Source organism: Mastigoproctus giganteus, chromosome 4 (genome assembly GCF_048544385.1).
Source record: "Mastigoproctus giganteus isolate SK-2022 chromosome 4, ASM4854438v1, whole genome shotgun sequence".
Classification (NCBI taxonomy): domain Eukaryota; kingdom Metazoa; phylum Arthropoda; class Arachnida; order Uropygi; family Thelyphonidae; genus Mastigoproctus; species Mastigoproctus giganteus.
This window is the reverse complement of record NC_143578.1, coordinates 180226476-180241501: the sequence shown is the minus strand read 5'-3', so window position 1 is coordinate 180241501 and position 15026 is coordinate 180226476. Positions and strand designations below refer to the sequence as shown.

At 35.0% G+C, this 15026-nt stretch overlaps 1 protein-coding gene across 2 annotated transcripts in view; it reads left to right on the top strand.

Annotated features, from left to right (window-relative positions):
* LOC150087230 (kinesin-like protein KIF21A) overlaps positions 1-7877 on the top strand; it is a 779086-nt gene extending 771209 nt beyond the window's left edge. For both annotated transcript variants that reach the window (XM_090371900.1, XM_090371899.1), the window contains one exon: positions 7644-7877. In XM_090371900.1, the coding sequence (XP_090228026.1) occupies positions 7644-7737 (94 nt within the window). In that variant the 3' untranslated portion in view covers positions 7738-7877. The remainder of the gene's footprint in view (positions 1-7643) is intronic.
* The last annotated feature ends 7149 nt before the right edge of the window (positions 7878-15026 follow it).

Below are 15026 nucleotides of genomic sequence, written 5' to 3'. Positions count from 1 at the left end.
GCTTTTGTTCAACAGTGACCTGTACTTGTTAAGTAATTCTGCCGGTCTTCTACTCTTAATATTATTAGTGCCAACGTGTACAACTATATCACCTTTTGTGCCCTTAAAAGATGATATATCGATCTACAACGTCATCAACCTTTGCCCCTGGCAGACATACCCTGGTCCTGTTCCACCTATCTTTTTTACAAAGCATGTTCCCCGTTTCCCTGACAATAGAGTCACCAACAACTACTAGTTCCTTCGGGACCAGCGCATTCTGCCTTAGGGGTTGTCTCTGTGTCACGCGATGCCCAAGTGCAAGCTCTGGCGTTGATGTGGGCAGCTGAGAGCTTGATGGGCCCCTCAATTTAGTTTCTTCGAGGGCATCCACCCTATCCTTCAAGCTCTCATATAGGCCCACAAGAACGCCGAGTTGTTGCCTGATATCGATACACTCCTTGCATCGCGCACACATAAAGACATCCCCCTTGGCAGTATCATGTCCCGTACCCGATTGCTCTGCAAACATCATGCAAACAGTGCATTTTATAAGGCTGTGAGTCAGAGGACAACTGCCCCCCTCAGTTCTGCTCTGAGCCACAGCACTTCCATTAGCTTGAGCCTTTTGCTTTGCTGCTCTGGTCTGAGTCATGATTCTATTAATTTATTAATTAATTATGTTATGTTATTAATTATATTACGTTTGTAATCTAAGTCGTTATATGTATTTATTTAAACGTACAATTTAACTGCTAACGAAGTTCAACTAACGCTATCTAGTACGGTATATAACCTACGGTATATCTAGTACGGTATCACAATGGCGGGAAAGTTACTAACAGTAACGGTAGTTACGAACACGTGGAAACCCTTACCGATACTTTTACAAGGCCGAGTAAAGAATAAATACACCAAATTAATCAAAAAATCACAAAATAATGTTATACTACTAAATTTAAATCAAAAGTTTTAGAAAAACAATAATTTCAAATCAATAAATAAGAAAAATCCACTTAGCGGCTTTGAACACGACCGTCACTAGTAGCCTCGTTAACTACTGTTAGTTTAACTTCTGTTCCGGGTAAAATAATGTCACTGGTTAAAGATGCATTGCAGGATCATCTAGACAAGACTGCAGCAATAATTCAGACACAGCATGGGTTTGTTAAGGGAAAGTCTTGTCTGACAAATTTGATAGGATATTATGATGTGGTTACAAAGGAACTGGATGCAAAAAACAATTTTGATATCATATATTTGGATTTCAGGAAAGCTTTTGACACTGTTGCGCATGGAAGACTATTGTACAAATTGGAGCAGAATGGTATTAAGGGTAAGTTGCTACAATGGATAAAAGGATGGTTAAGTGCGAGAAGACAGAGGATGGTAATCAATGGGTGCTGCTCTTCTTGGACTAATGTTATTAGTGGAGTCCCACAGGGTTCGGTGTTAGGTCCACTGTTGTTTTGTATATTTATCAATGATATTGATGAAGGTATATCAGGCTTAATGTCGAAGTTTGCAGATGATACAAAGATTGGCAGGGTTGTTAATGACAGTAATGGCAGTCTACTACTGCAACAGGATCTAGATAATTTGGGCAGATGGGCTAAGAAGTGGCAACTGAAGTTTAACCTTGACAAATGCAAAGTACTGCATATGGGTAGAAGTAACCCCAGAGAAACGTACCAACTGTGTGGTACTACACTTAAGGTGGTAGAAAATGAAAAAGACCTGGGAGTAATTGTACAGTCAGATATGAAGTTCTCTGAGCAATGCAGACAGGCTGCCAGGGCAGGTCATGGGGTTTTGTCAATGATAAATAGGAATTTTGCTAGCAGGGAAAAGGAGGTGATTATCCCTCTGTATAAGGCAATGGTCAGGCCACGCCTTGAGTACTGCGTAAACGTCTGGAGACCTCATTTTAGGAAGGATGTAGATTTACTTGAGCGGGTACAGAGAAGGGCAACAAGATTGGTGAGGGGAATGAAGGGATCCTCTTACCAAGAGAGGCTTAAGTTCTGCAAATTGCAGTGGCTGGAGACTAGGCACCTGCGCGGTGATCTCATTGAGGTACAGTAATACCCCGAAGTTACGCGATAGGTGGGTCCGACGAAAATCGCGTAAGTCGAATTCGCGTAAGTCGGGGTAAAACTTTGCATATAAATACATATAAATTTTGCTTAACTGGGACCAAGGACTAACAAAAACACTAGTTTAGAAGAAAAATATTAATAAAATTGCAGTTCTTTATACATATTAATACAAAATATGTATTAAAAAAAACAAATGACTTACGTTAAAAAGTTATTTCGATGTCTTCATAAAATCTAACAAATTCGTCTGACGACACAGCGCGTTCTTTTTTTCACGCAGAATTTCTTCGTAGCAAGCTAATAATTTTTTTATTCCTTGCTTTGTAGCTATAACGCGTTCTTCGTTGGAGTCTAAAATATTATGTTTTCTAAAATTTTTAAGCCCTTTACAATTGAACCCTTTTCAATTTTCAACCTGTCAAGTTTGCAATTGTCATGTGCTTTTCGCCGTTGCTTCATTTAGGCCTGTAGCACGTGCAATATCACATGGTCTTTCATTTCGCTCAAAGCGTTTCACAATTTCATATTTTTTCTCTATCGACAGAGGCGGACTGGCCATAAGCCTTACCGGGGAAACCCCGGTGGGCCAGTGTGATTTTGGCCATAAACCATAGTGTGAGGCCACTATAAATTTTCCCGGGTAAGAATTTTTGATCCAGTCCGCCTCTGTTTATCGATAATTGCTTTTCTTTTTCTCTCTGAATCTGCAGTGTCTTCACCAGGACGCTTCCTTTTCACACCTTTTAATTAAGTATTTTACTCATTTTTAGGGAATAAAGCACAATTACAAAACGAGGAGGCACGCTTGATACGCATAAACAAAGCTGCGCGCATGTAGCAACTGAATAAACAACACCATAAAGGCAGAAATACACTATTAACACCTCACATTTCTAGGGGTTACTACCAAATAAAACAATAAAAATCCAGTTGCGTTTCTGCTAGTGAAATCTGTTATAAACTGGTAGTAAACTCGATCTAATTGCATTTGCAATTATACCGATAGCTGGAATTGTGTTGGTTTTTACGTTATTATGGTGAAATGTGTTTCCCCTTCACTGATATAAAAAAACATAAAAGCAGCAAAGTTGAATTTTGTTCATCTTTCGCTCTCAATCTCCGCCGTCGCACCGTATATCGATAACATGAAAAACGACCTTGAAGATAGTGGGCGGCAGCGTTGCCAAACGAAAAAATCAAGAACCGCGTAACTCCGAGTTCGCGTAAGTCGGGGTAGCGTAAGTCGGGGTATTACTGTATATAAGGCCTTGAATGGATTGAGCACACGCTGAATTCTGATGGGATCCTTCCACTTGTTCAGATTACGAACCTAAGGGAGCATAAATTCAAATTAAGAAAAGACAGATGTAGAATAGATGTGCGGAAATTTGCCTTTAGCCAGCGGGTGGTTAATTGCTGGAACAAACTTCCATCTGTCATTGTGGAAGTTGATAGCTTGAATAAATTTAAGGAGGACCTGGACAGGCATTTGGAGGGAATGGTGTGATTTTTTTTTTTTTTTTTTTTTGGCTGATGCTGCATAAGCTCATACATTTGCTTTCTTGCATCACATGCCACTACTACTACTACTACTACGTTCTCAGTATAGTACGTAGAACACTTCCGTATGATACTCTCCAGAAATTAACATGAAAAAATTGAAAAACTTACATCAGAGTAATAAATCATTTTAAAAAAATTTTCAAATAATTAAAAATCAATTTAACACAATAAAACTCAATTGAATGCAATTGATGAAAAAATCGTTTTTGAAATTTTTTCATTAATTTTATTAAATTGATTTTTAATTGTGTTAAATTGATTTTTAATTAGTTTTTAAATTATTTGTTACTCTAATGTAAATTTGTCGATTTTTTCATGTTAATTTCTGGAGTATATCATACGGAAGTGTTCTGCGTACTATTCTGAGGTAAACTCCTCTTATTATTTTACAAATTAGAGTAAAAAATAAATTGAAAACAATTAAAAATCAATTGAATGCAATCAAAAATTAAGTATAAAATTAATTAAAAGAATTTAACAAAAATATTGCAAAACAATTTTCCTTTCTCACTTTCTCAGGAAGGAAAATCATTTTGCCAAATTTTCGTTAAATCCTTTTAATTAATTTTTGATTGCGTTCAATCAATTTAATTCTGTTCTATTTTTTTAATTGTTTTCAATTTATTTTTTACTGTAATGTAATATTTTTGATTTTTTAATTGTTTTCAATTTAATTTTTCTGTAATGTTATATTCATTTTAATTTCTGGAGTATATCATACAGAGGTGTTCTATGTATCATATTGAGGTAAACTTCTCTTATTCTTTTACAAATATTGAAATCATCATAGAACATATTGAGCATCACAGCTCTGGTTTATACTATCAAATTGGTTATATAAATAGTTAGTCTTACATTGACTTTCAAAATGCATTATTATTTTCATATAAAAAAAAAAAAAAAAAAAAACACAAAACATGTAGTATTGTTTTGTATTTTTACAAATTGTTTTGTATTTTTAAAATCACAGATTTTAAATACGTTTCAAAATGGAAGTGACAGTAATATCTAATACAGTGGATTCCAGTTATTTGGGCCACCGGTTAATCGGGGCAGCCGTTTATTTGTGGCAAATCTTAAAAAACAGAACCCAATCGAGAAAATAGCCAGAATTTACTTCGCTTAATTTGGACAACATGCCGTTTTAATCAGGGCAGGAGACCGCAGCACTGGAAATTACCTTACGATTTTCTCCGAGCAAAGCACGTGGTTCACTTGGATTTCTAGGGGTCACAACCATAAAACAATAAAAACAATTAGCAGTCATCTGTTTATTGGGCTTTTCTGTTATTGAAATCTATCATAAATGAATAGTAAACTCGATCTTATTGAATTTGCGATAATACTGACAGCTGGAATTCTGTGGGTTATTATGGTGAAATGTGCTTACACTTCCATGGAATCTTCAATCATATAAAAAAATTAATTTTCAGAATCTTCTCTTCATTCCTATTTTTAAAGTTTCGTAAAATTGTTACTCTATTCTCACTTGCACATATCGTGTTACTTGCAATTTGTGTGTGCTGTGTTTTTTGTTATTGATTGCTTATCTTTTTACTGTTTTAAATTTTAACCCCCCCCCCATGTGCACGTCCTGAAATATGGCAACTAGCTTACTGGAGGTGATCACCCAGGTTTGAACAAACGTAAGCAGAAGTCAATGTGATGTCATCCACCTCTGTGTTACGAGGCTAGATGATAGATGACTTTCACTAATCAGTGCAGCACCACCAATTTACTTATTGGAGGCTTGAAGCGATGGAACCCATGTTTAATCTCCAGAGCAAAGATCCAGCAACCTCCCCCCGATCTCCTCCATCATGCAGTATGATGTCTGTTGAGGTTATGATGGACATCATTGTGAGATCCACTCTTTCTTACTTTTCGAGGGTGCAGCCCTAAAATGGTGTTTGCAGGCCAGCCACTGGACTGAACCTGTTGATAACTCTCTCTAGGAGGCTTCTGGATCAGCTGTGTATAATCTTGCTGCCACTCCAATTACCATCTAAATAAATAAATAAATAAATATTCTGTTTATACTCCGGCACGACAACCAAGTCAGAGTTTACAATAAATTGTCAATACAAATATTTATCGTATTTAGTAGTCACGGACTTGAACCCCGGTCCACTCAAGGAACGCATGCTATGCACTCTCGCTCCTGACCACTAGGCTACGTCAGGCCTGGTGATTGGAGCGAGTCCAAGAAGTGTAGGGGCATTTGAGGCCATGGAGCTGCGTTTATTTTTGCCATGTATACACCATACCTAAAAAATTTCATTACTCCAAATACCATAACCTCCCCATCTTTTCCTATTAGTGAATATGTTATGAACAGTCAAACTATTAGAACAAACTTATCAAAAAGATCTAAACTTCACAAACACTTCCTCGTCTTTTTCAAAATATATGTAGTCTCAGTTCCAATCTTAATGATGTCCCCTTCCACTTTTTCTGACTGAATCCCAATTATCGGTTGATTCAACTATTGCTCATTGCAGTTGTCCTAATTATCTGCTGTTCAATGCCATTCCTTTCATTTAAAAGGTGGTACTTGTGCATATGTCCACTCTGATATTAACTGTCAAGAGATTTAGTGATTGGGAATCTCCACTTATTGATCTTCTCTGTCTTAAAATCTGTCTGCTCCATTCTGTCAATTTCATCTGTTGCTCTCCAACTCCACTAATCATCTGGACCTCTTTGACTTCCTCTCTTTGAAACAACTTAACTTCTCCTGTCCAGCTTTCCTAACAGTGAGGTAATTTTCCTTAGTGATTTTAATCTTCGAAATTCCTAGTCACACAGGCCCAGCTGGTTGAGATGACGTGGCCTTTGTAATTACTAATGACCTTTAACAGATTGTTGATTTACTTACCAGAATACCACACAGCCCAACACTCTTAATCTTTTTCTCACAAACAACCCTTCTAGGTATTCAGGCAAGGTGTGGTCTAGGCACCTCATATCACAACTTGGTGATGGTCTCTTCTCGAATGGAGCCTTTCTCATGTAGCCATTGTCAACCTCGTGTTGGGTTGCATTACAATAATGCAAAATGGGATGATCTGCAAGATTTTTTTTCGTAGGTCGGATTACTATTTTAAATCTTTTGATATCAACATTTGCTCAGATTGTGACAGTGAATGTAGGGATGAATTCTTCATTCCACACAACCTTAAAATCTCATCCTGTATCTAAACTTTGGTTTCCAATAAATGTGCTAAGGATGTTCAAGATGAGAATGTTGCATATCAGAATTGGCTTTCATCTAAATCTCCAGGTTCGTGGGTACACCAAAGCTTGCAACAATTATAAAGCAGTTATAAATCAGTCCAAACTAGATTTTGAACAGACTAAAAGTAGAAAACTTGTTTCTTGTCCAAAAGGTAGCTGAGCATTCTGGTTTCTTGCCAAATCTATTGGCCACAACTTTTGCCCATCTCTATTCCCACCTGTGTCAAATCGATATTGCCAGCTCAGCTAACGATAAAGCTACTCTACTTTTCTTCTAACTTGCATATTGGTAAACCACTTTCTACCATTCCCAGTACATTCCATTCAGTGCCTCCTGTCATCTTCTGTCAAAAGAATATCAGAAGAATTTTGAACAGTTTTGAAGCCAAGAAAGCACAAGGTCCTGATATTTCTCCACTTGTTCTCAAAACCAGTGCTCCTGAGCTTACTCCTGTTTTGTGTTGCCTTTTTATACTTTCTTATTCCACCAGTATTTTCCTGCTTGGAAATTTGCTCATATCGTGCCAGCTCATAAAAATGGTCACAAATCTCTACCATCCAATTATTTATTAACTATTAACTGCCAACTCCTTTGGAATCCACTGGTTATATACTGGCTTATGTTGCCCATCTTTGGACAAATATAACTAATCTAATCTCTAATTATGTAAAATTTTGAATAGATAAATAGCATGTGTACTGATATTGCATTTTTATTACTTTCTGACTTTTGAATAACATGCTGTGGTTTGATTGTCATTTTAGTGATTGTACAGTTGGTATCTGGAGGTTGCGAAACAGTGCAGATGTTTCCCCTGATTACAATGATGCTGTGGAAGACAAGCTTTCCAACTTTTAATTATGTGGTGTATACATGGCTGCATACAAAGGAATAATGGTTTTGCCAGTGGATGGATAGCATTGTTCTCATCAGCACAACTGTGAATTTGGAAAAACACGTCTGTAAAGGCTCATTTTATTATATCACGTAGGATGTAAAGGATCTTAAACATAGAATGTATTGTCCACGATGGATACACTAAGAAAATTGCAGTTTTAAAACGCATTTCTTTTCATTGAAGTGTCTGTGATATTTTATTTAATTCAATTTAATGAACTTTTTATTACTAGCATCATTATAAATATGATGAAAGTGGGCATATAAAATTTCAACATTTATTATATTGTGGTTTACAGAGTAGTTTTAGGATTTGTGTACATAACTTCGTATATAAGTGCAGATGAGATTAATATCTCCTTTAATTTATAGAAAAAATGAATTATAATTAGTTCCATTATATGAAGGAAAGTTGCTGGTTGTGTGAATAGTTATAAGTGGCATTTCTTACTGCACCTTTTATTAAAGGTAATCTGTAAATTAGTGTTTTATATTATACCTTTTCTTGCTACTAGTCAGAAATGTTGAAATACAAAGTATTTCTTAGATCATATAAAGTTAAATAAGAGTAGAAATAAATTGCTACTGTCAAAGAAATATATTCATCAGATTAAGGTAATTGTGTTGTTATAAAAGGATTAGTGTTCCATATTCAGAAAAGGAAAGTATCTAATGAAGTTAAAGATTTCAGAATGATAGCAAAATAGGTAATGAAAGAAAGCATCTAATGAAGTTAATGATGTCAGATTGATAGAAAAATGGGTAATGCACAGAATAAGTTATGAATTCAGCTTGATACTTTGGGGATTGTAGACTGTGAAATTCATATGGTTGTGATGAAAGGTGTGTGTGTGAAAGGGAGGGGGAGAGAGATATTACCTCATTGTAAGAATGTTTCCATTTTTCATATCCAACGTTCATCACATCCACTTCTTTTCCAGTGTATAATCCCACAGCTCATTCTGGTAAATGCCTTCTGTATTTACTGCCATTCTTACATATCTTTACTTTTTTCAACATGGAATAGGGGGTCCTCTTATTTATAGTCATCAAGATGCCTGTATTTTTTTCTTTTTCTTTTTTTTTTTTTTTTTTTTCATGGATTTATCACTGCAAGTAGTTTTCTCTGCACTGCCAGCTATGATTTTAAACCTGCTTCTTTGCAGAGTCTAACATATAAATTCCTTCCATAAAACTGGAATTTTATGTACAGTTTCCAGTATTTATTTTTAACATATTGTATTTATTTTCTATGTATAAAAAAAAAAAAAAAAAAAAAACTATACTGTAGTCGGAATTGTTTTTTAAGCACTTCTTTAAGAAAGAAGTGAGAGTAATATCTGTTTATGTGCTAGCATTTTTCTGGTATTTTTTATTTTCTGTTTTAGTTTTAATTCTACCTTTTTTTTTTTTTTTTACTATTGAAAGTGATCACTTTATTTTTATCCAAAATTTATTTGCTGTATAATGTTGATTTCTCAGGAGCTTTAAAGCTTTTTATTATAAAGCAGGGTTGTGAATTTTTTATACACTCAAAGTGGTTGGTGGAAGTAGAAGGTTGAGAAATACTGCTGTACAAGGAAATAACTATGGTATTTATGGATGCTTTACTAATTAATTTCATTTCATATTCTTAATTAAATTTCATTTCATATTTATTCTTAATTAAATAACGAGCTAGAGTAGAGAAAGTAGAGTGGAGTATCACAGTAGAGTAGAGAAAGAGAGATCCTGGGAGTGGAGGACAAGCTTGGTTTTGCTGTATCATGTTCCTTAATATTTAGGGAGTTTCAAATATTAAAAAAAGTGAAAAATTGTATTTTTTTATTTATCTGAAAGAGAACCATTTGATAAATTCTGATGTGGAGAAACTAAGCTTTCAGAAAAAAAGGAATTTATTATTTTTGACTTTTGATATACAGACTCTCATAGAAACATGCGCCTGTTTATGGTTTTTTTATTAACCTGTTTATAATAACTTTTCAGTTGACATATTTGTTTAATACTTCTTTGTAAACTTTTATTTTAAATTTTTATTTGTAGCGTCTTCTATAATTTGTAAATGCTTTCATACAAGGTAGCACCTCACACTTCTAGCAAAGTGAACAAACAATTCCATAATGTGGGGTATGCAGAAGCTGCAACCAATTCTCCAAAATTATGTGAAAGTAACATCCTGTCTGTTTAGTAACATATATATTTTGTATTTCCTAAAAAGTCACTTCTCTTATCATTGACATTTTCTGTTAAATTTTTTTTAGAAGAAAGTCTCTGCTAATGGTTAATTTTATTTATAAAATGGAGCAATTTATGAAATTTAATGAAGCTCTACTCTTAAAGCTATCAAACTAGTACCTGCTAAAAGATATCTCCTTTCCTCTTATAAGTTGACTGAAAAGTAATATTGTTTCCCACCAAGTGAATAATCAGTTGATCCACTCCTTTCTTCAAATAAAAATTGGATTATTTTTGTGAAGTTTCAAGGTCTTTGCTAAAACCTTCTATTCTTTTTAGGTTTATGAGATTATATTATCAATTACTGTAAAGCATTTACCATCCAAATCAAAGTGTTGAACAAATTTGGCCATTATTTCTATATAGTTCTTTGACAGTATAGTGGTTTTGCCACTTGTCACTCATTTACTGAGTCTTATGAATAACATGTTGGTTTGAATCCTTCTAGAGACTGGAGGACTTTAAGGGCCTTTTCAATTGGAGGCAATAGTTTGATCATAGGCAGAGGAGGATATGGCATTAATGCTAATGTGCTGTACAGCACATTACTAAAGTACTAAACAGCAAGAGTGGTCTTTGAACTTTTGTTTAATAGCTATTATAAATAATAGCTATTAAACAAAAGTTTGAAGACCACTCTTGCTGTTTAGTAAAACTTTTAATGGAACGTATGCTCCAAACAAGATATAATAATAGTGTACTCCCTTCTTTCATTATTTTACATAATGCAAGATGGTCTGCAGTATTACAACACAATTTAGAGAGTTTCTTTTGAAAGTAAATAAAGTAAGTAAATAAAGCTGACTAGTATGGGGAGATGCAAAATCAACAAATCGGGGGTCTTATGAATTGCATTTGTTGCTGCTTTTCAGTGCATAACCGGTTTCAATTTGAGGTAGAAGTGTTATTCAGTGTCATATAGATTACATATTTGCTGAAATGCAGATATGCAACTGGTTTTGAGCAAAACTGAAAGAAATTCAACTGCAGATTTTAATTATAAAAAATATCATCAGAATTAAAATTGGGACATTTTGTGGAAATTACTGCTGAGTAATAAAGACACTTTACCATGTAGAGTATTTAATTAGTTATTTGGAATGAGAGAACAGTTATTACAGCAGACTGAACCAGTCCTAGCAACCTAATAAATTGGCTACATTCCAGATTTCTGTGTTAAAATACACCTTCAGGCTTGGATTTTTGGTTTAGGATAAGACGGTCCTAACCCAACCAGCTTGTCTCTTCATAGCATTTTCTATTCCTTCCAAAAAGCATTTACACTTTTTACTGGGCCCACTCTCTAGAAAGTATATGGTTACTTTTTGTGCACCTTCTTTCAACGTACTTTAATTGAGGTAATTGTTATTATTGGTATAAAAAGGTTGTAAAATACTCACATGCATTTTTACTATTGACTACTTTTTAGTCTTAATAAATTAGCCATTTTATTTATTATAAGTCATATTTGGAATCTAAATATAGTGTTTGAAGTTGTGTAAAATGTCTTCTAATTTATTCTCTGGATCATATAAAGATGCAACTGAATGTCTAAAAAAAATTATACAGTTGGGTCTCCACATTTGTGGGAGCTGTATTCGTGTTTTCACATTGGCAGTCGCGAAATTTATCATACTAAAAATTTGGCTGCTGCTTGCTGCATTCACCCTGAGTAATGGTGGGACACATGCATCTTTGGTCTCACAATGAGCGCCATCTGAGTAGGGCGGCTTGTGACCTTCGTGTGTTGTGTGTGTCTGCATTAGGCTACTTGTGCTTAAAAAATATTACTGTGCTTATTTGAACACCCATGGGTTCTAAACAAAGTGCATCTGGTGATGGACAAAAGCCTAAAAGGGCCAAGAAAGTGATGATTGAATGAGAAAGTGCAGATTCTAGGACTTAGTGCATTATAGCTTTAGATGCTAGTGAACCACAAAATCCTAAAACAACATTTTCAATCAGATTCTAGATTGTCAAGAAGGGGTCACATGCATGGCCATAGGCCACATGGTTGGTATCAATGAAAGTACCGTACAATACATAAGGAAACAAGGAACTGAGATCAGAGAGGCAGTGAAAACTGGTGGAATTCTTACTGCTAAATATGTGGCTTATGTACATGATAAAGTGACATTAATAATGGAGCACTGTTCATTTGGATTGAAGACCAGCACAAGAAAAACTTGCCTGTGAACATTGGTATGATTTCCGCTAAGGCCCTCGTTCTTTACAAAAGATTTAAGCCGCAAACCTCCGGTACCAGCATCATCACAGAAACTACTTTCATTGCCAGCAAAGATTGGTTCCAGAAATTCAAGAGGCGTTATTGACTCTGTAATGTAAAGATTATGGGCAGGTCTGTTTCAGCTAATCACAAGGCTGCTCAATCCTACCCTGTGCAACTCAAACTCATCGAGGAGAAGGGATATAAACCTGAACAGGTTTTCAATGCTGATGAGATGGCATTATTTTGGAAGAAGATGCCACACCTATATAGCCATTGAAGAGAAGCCGCAGGATTCAAGGCAGCATGAGAAGATTATGTTGCTAGTTTGCAGTAGGCCATATGACAAAGCCTAGCCTAATTTTTAGCATGCAGAGCTCTTAGAGGATGATATTTCAATGACTTAGAGTTGGACATCAGCGATTTAATTGATGGACAAGCAACAATACTAATGGATGATGAACTCAAGGAGAAGTTAGACTTGGAAAACTCAGTGCAGGCAATGTGTGACACCAAATGCCTAGCGGACTTCTACAAATACGACGATGACATGATTCATGCAGTGAAGTTCAAGGAAAGCCACAATGATATTTTAACACCATACACAGTCATGTTCAATGAGTTCAAACAAAAGACAACTTCTACATCGATGCCTAAAACTCCTTGTACCTCCTGAACCAGAAGTCTTGATGTCAACCAACCCTGCGACCTGTACTACTGAGTAGTGAATCCTGTGGTGCATGCCTTGTAATAAACTATGTACTATGTAATGAACTATGTAATAAAATTTTGATACAGTATTTTCGAAACTTGGGTCTTAAAACATTACTCATTATTGTAAAATAATTAAAACCTTTTAAACAATTTTTCTGTTAATTGTAAATGGTTGCATAAGTGTTTAGGCATACGGGCTATTTGGGTGAGAGTACATATTTTCACAGAATTTCATGTTGTTGCAGGAAGTGTTGACACGTAACCCCCCCCCCCCACAAATATGGAGACCTGACTGTACAGTTAGGAAGGTAGCCTTCTCCATGAGAAATTTATAGGAAAATATATACTCTATGCCAGTGGTATCCATCCTTCCTTTTTCTTTTTGTGGTATACAGTCTCATCTCATCCAGTTTTCATGCAGTACACTTGTCCTCCCCCCCCCCCATTTATTCAATGCAAATTGCAATTCACATATTTATGAATGCTTTTAAATGGAAATCAAATGATATTTCTAAAATAAAAAATAATTTTTATTTAATTTATTTTAAGCAATAATCACAAAAAAATTTTTTAAATTAAAAAGAATATGGTAATAATGTTATGAACATTAATTGGAGACTTGTGACTGATGGCATGACACAGTTGTTCAATTCTGGGACACTGACAGTAGAGAGATAGGCACTTCCATATCTTGCTGTTTTGCACAACTTTTTGGTTTAAGTGTATATGCTGTACAGTACAAAATCAGAACAACTTTAAAAAAAAAAAAAAAGACAATGGAGAAGCCAGGTGGGTAGGAGCAGCATTGTTATTGCACACACTTTCTGATTAGACCAGGGTTCGAGCCCGTGACCACCAAATACGGAGGATGCAGAAAGGTCAAGGAATGGCCACCGCATATCCCTGGAACAATATGGCCTTAGTTGCTAATGCTCCTAAAAACCAAAATAACAACAATGGAGAAGTATTGATGTCCTTTTGAAAACAGTACTAAATGGGACTTCTGAGGCCTATAACTGGTTCTCTACAGAATTAACTGTTTTAGGTTATATTCAGTAGGGTGCTAAATTGAATTATGCAAGTTGTGGACTATGAGGATGGGAACAATACATCAGCAAAAACTCAATAATCGGTGGGGGGGGGGGGGAATGCATTAAATTTTTGCAGCAAATCAGTTGGGAATGTCTGCTGTAAACTATTAGTTGTTTATCATCTTTAGGGAAATAATAAACGACCATGTAAGAACTATTTTGCCTTTTAGGCAGCAATTATTACAATGCTTAAATGTATGGTATTATTGACTAGTTTTAAATTGAAACTGTTAATAACTGTTAACAATACTAGCAAAAGTTAACATGGGAAAAATTGGATATAAAGTAATCAGTAAAAGAATAATAGAAAACAGTAATGAGAAAATGAAGCATAAAAATAATGCTACTGAAATGTTTATCATGGATTAAAAGTTTTGTTAAGAGTATATATTCAAAAGAAAAAATAATTATGATTTTTATTTTTCTGTTCAAAACAAATTCAAACACAATGCCTTGTGCCTGAATACTTCACATGTTTTTTGCTGGTATGTTTTAGTTGTGGCATCTATCACTAGAAGGTGCTGCAGTAATTAAAATGCTAACCCTTAGGTGTGGAAATAATTTATTTGTGGTTTATTCATAAAAACAAAGTGTACAATGCAAAAAAACAAACTTAAGCTGTGTTATAGAGTAATCCTATGCTTGAAGTATCAAAATCTTGATTGACTGGCTGTTTTTTGAGTCACCCAAATAAAAACTGAAAAACTGCTATTTGTACTATATAGACACCGCTTGATTTAAAAAAATAAGACCTCATTTTCGCCTTATAAGTAGCAAGGTAAATGCAATGTAAAGTTAAGCTTGGGAACTCATGCCCAACTTTAAATTGAGAAACATGCTCATGACAACATCAAACATGCTCATGTCTCTCAAGTTGGCATTTTGTGCACTGAGTAGAAGCAGACTTTATGGTCTGGTGTTTTTTTTTTTTTTTTTTTGTTGGAAAAACTACTAAGGCTATTGCATACTAGAATGTGGTAGCA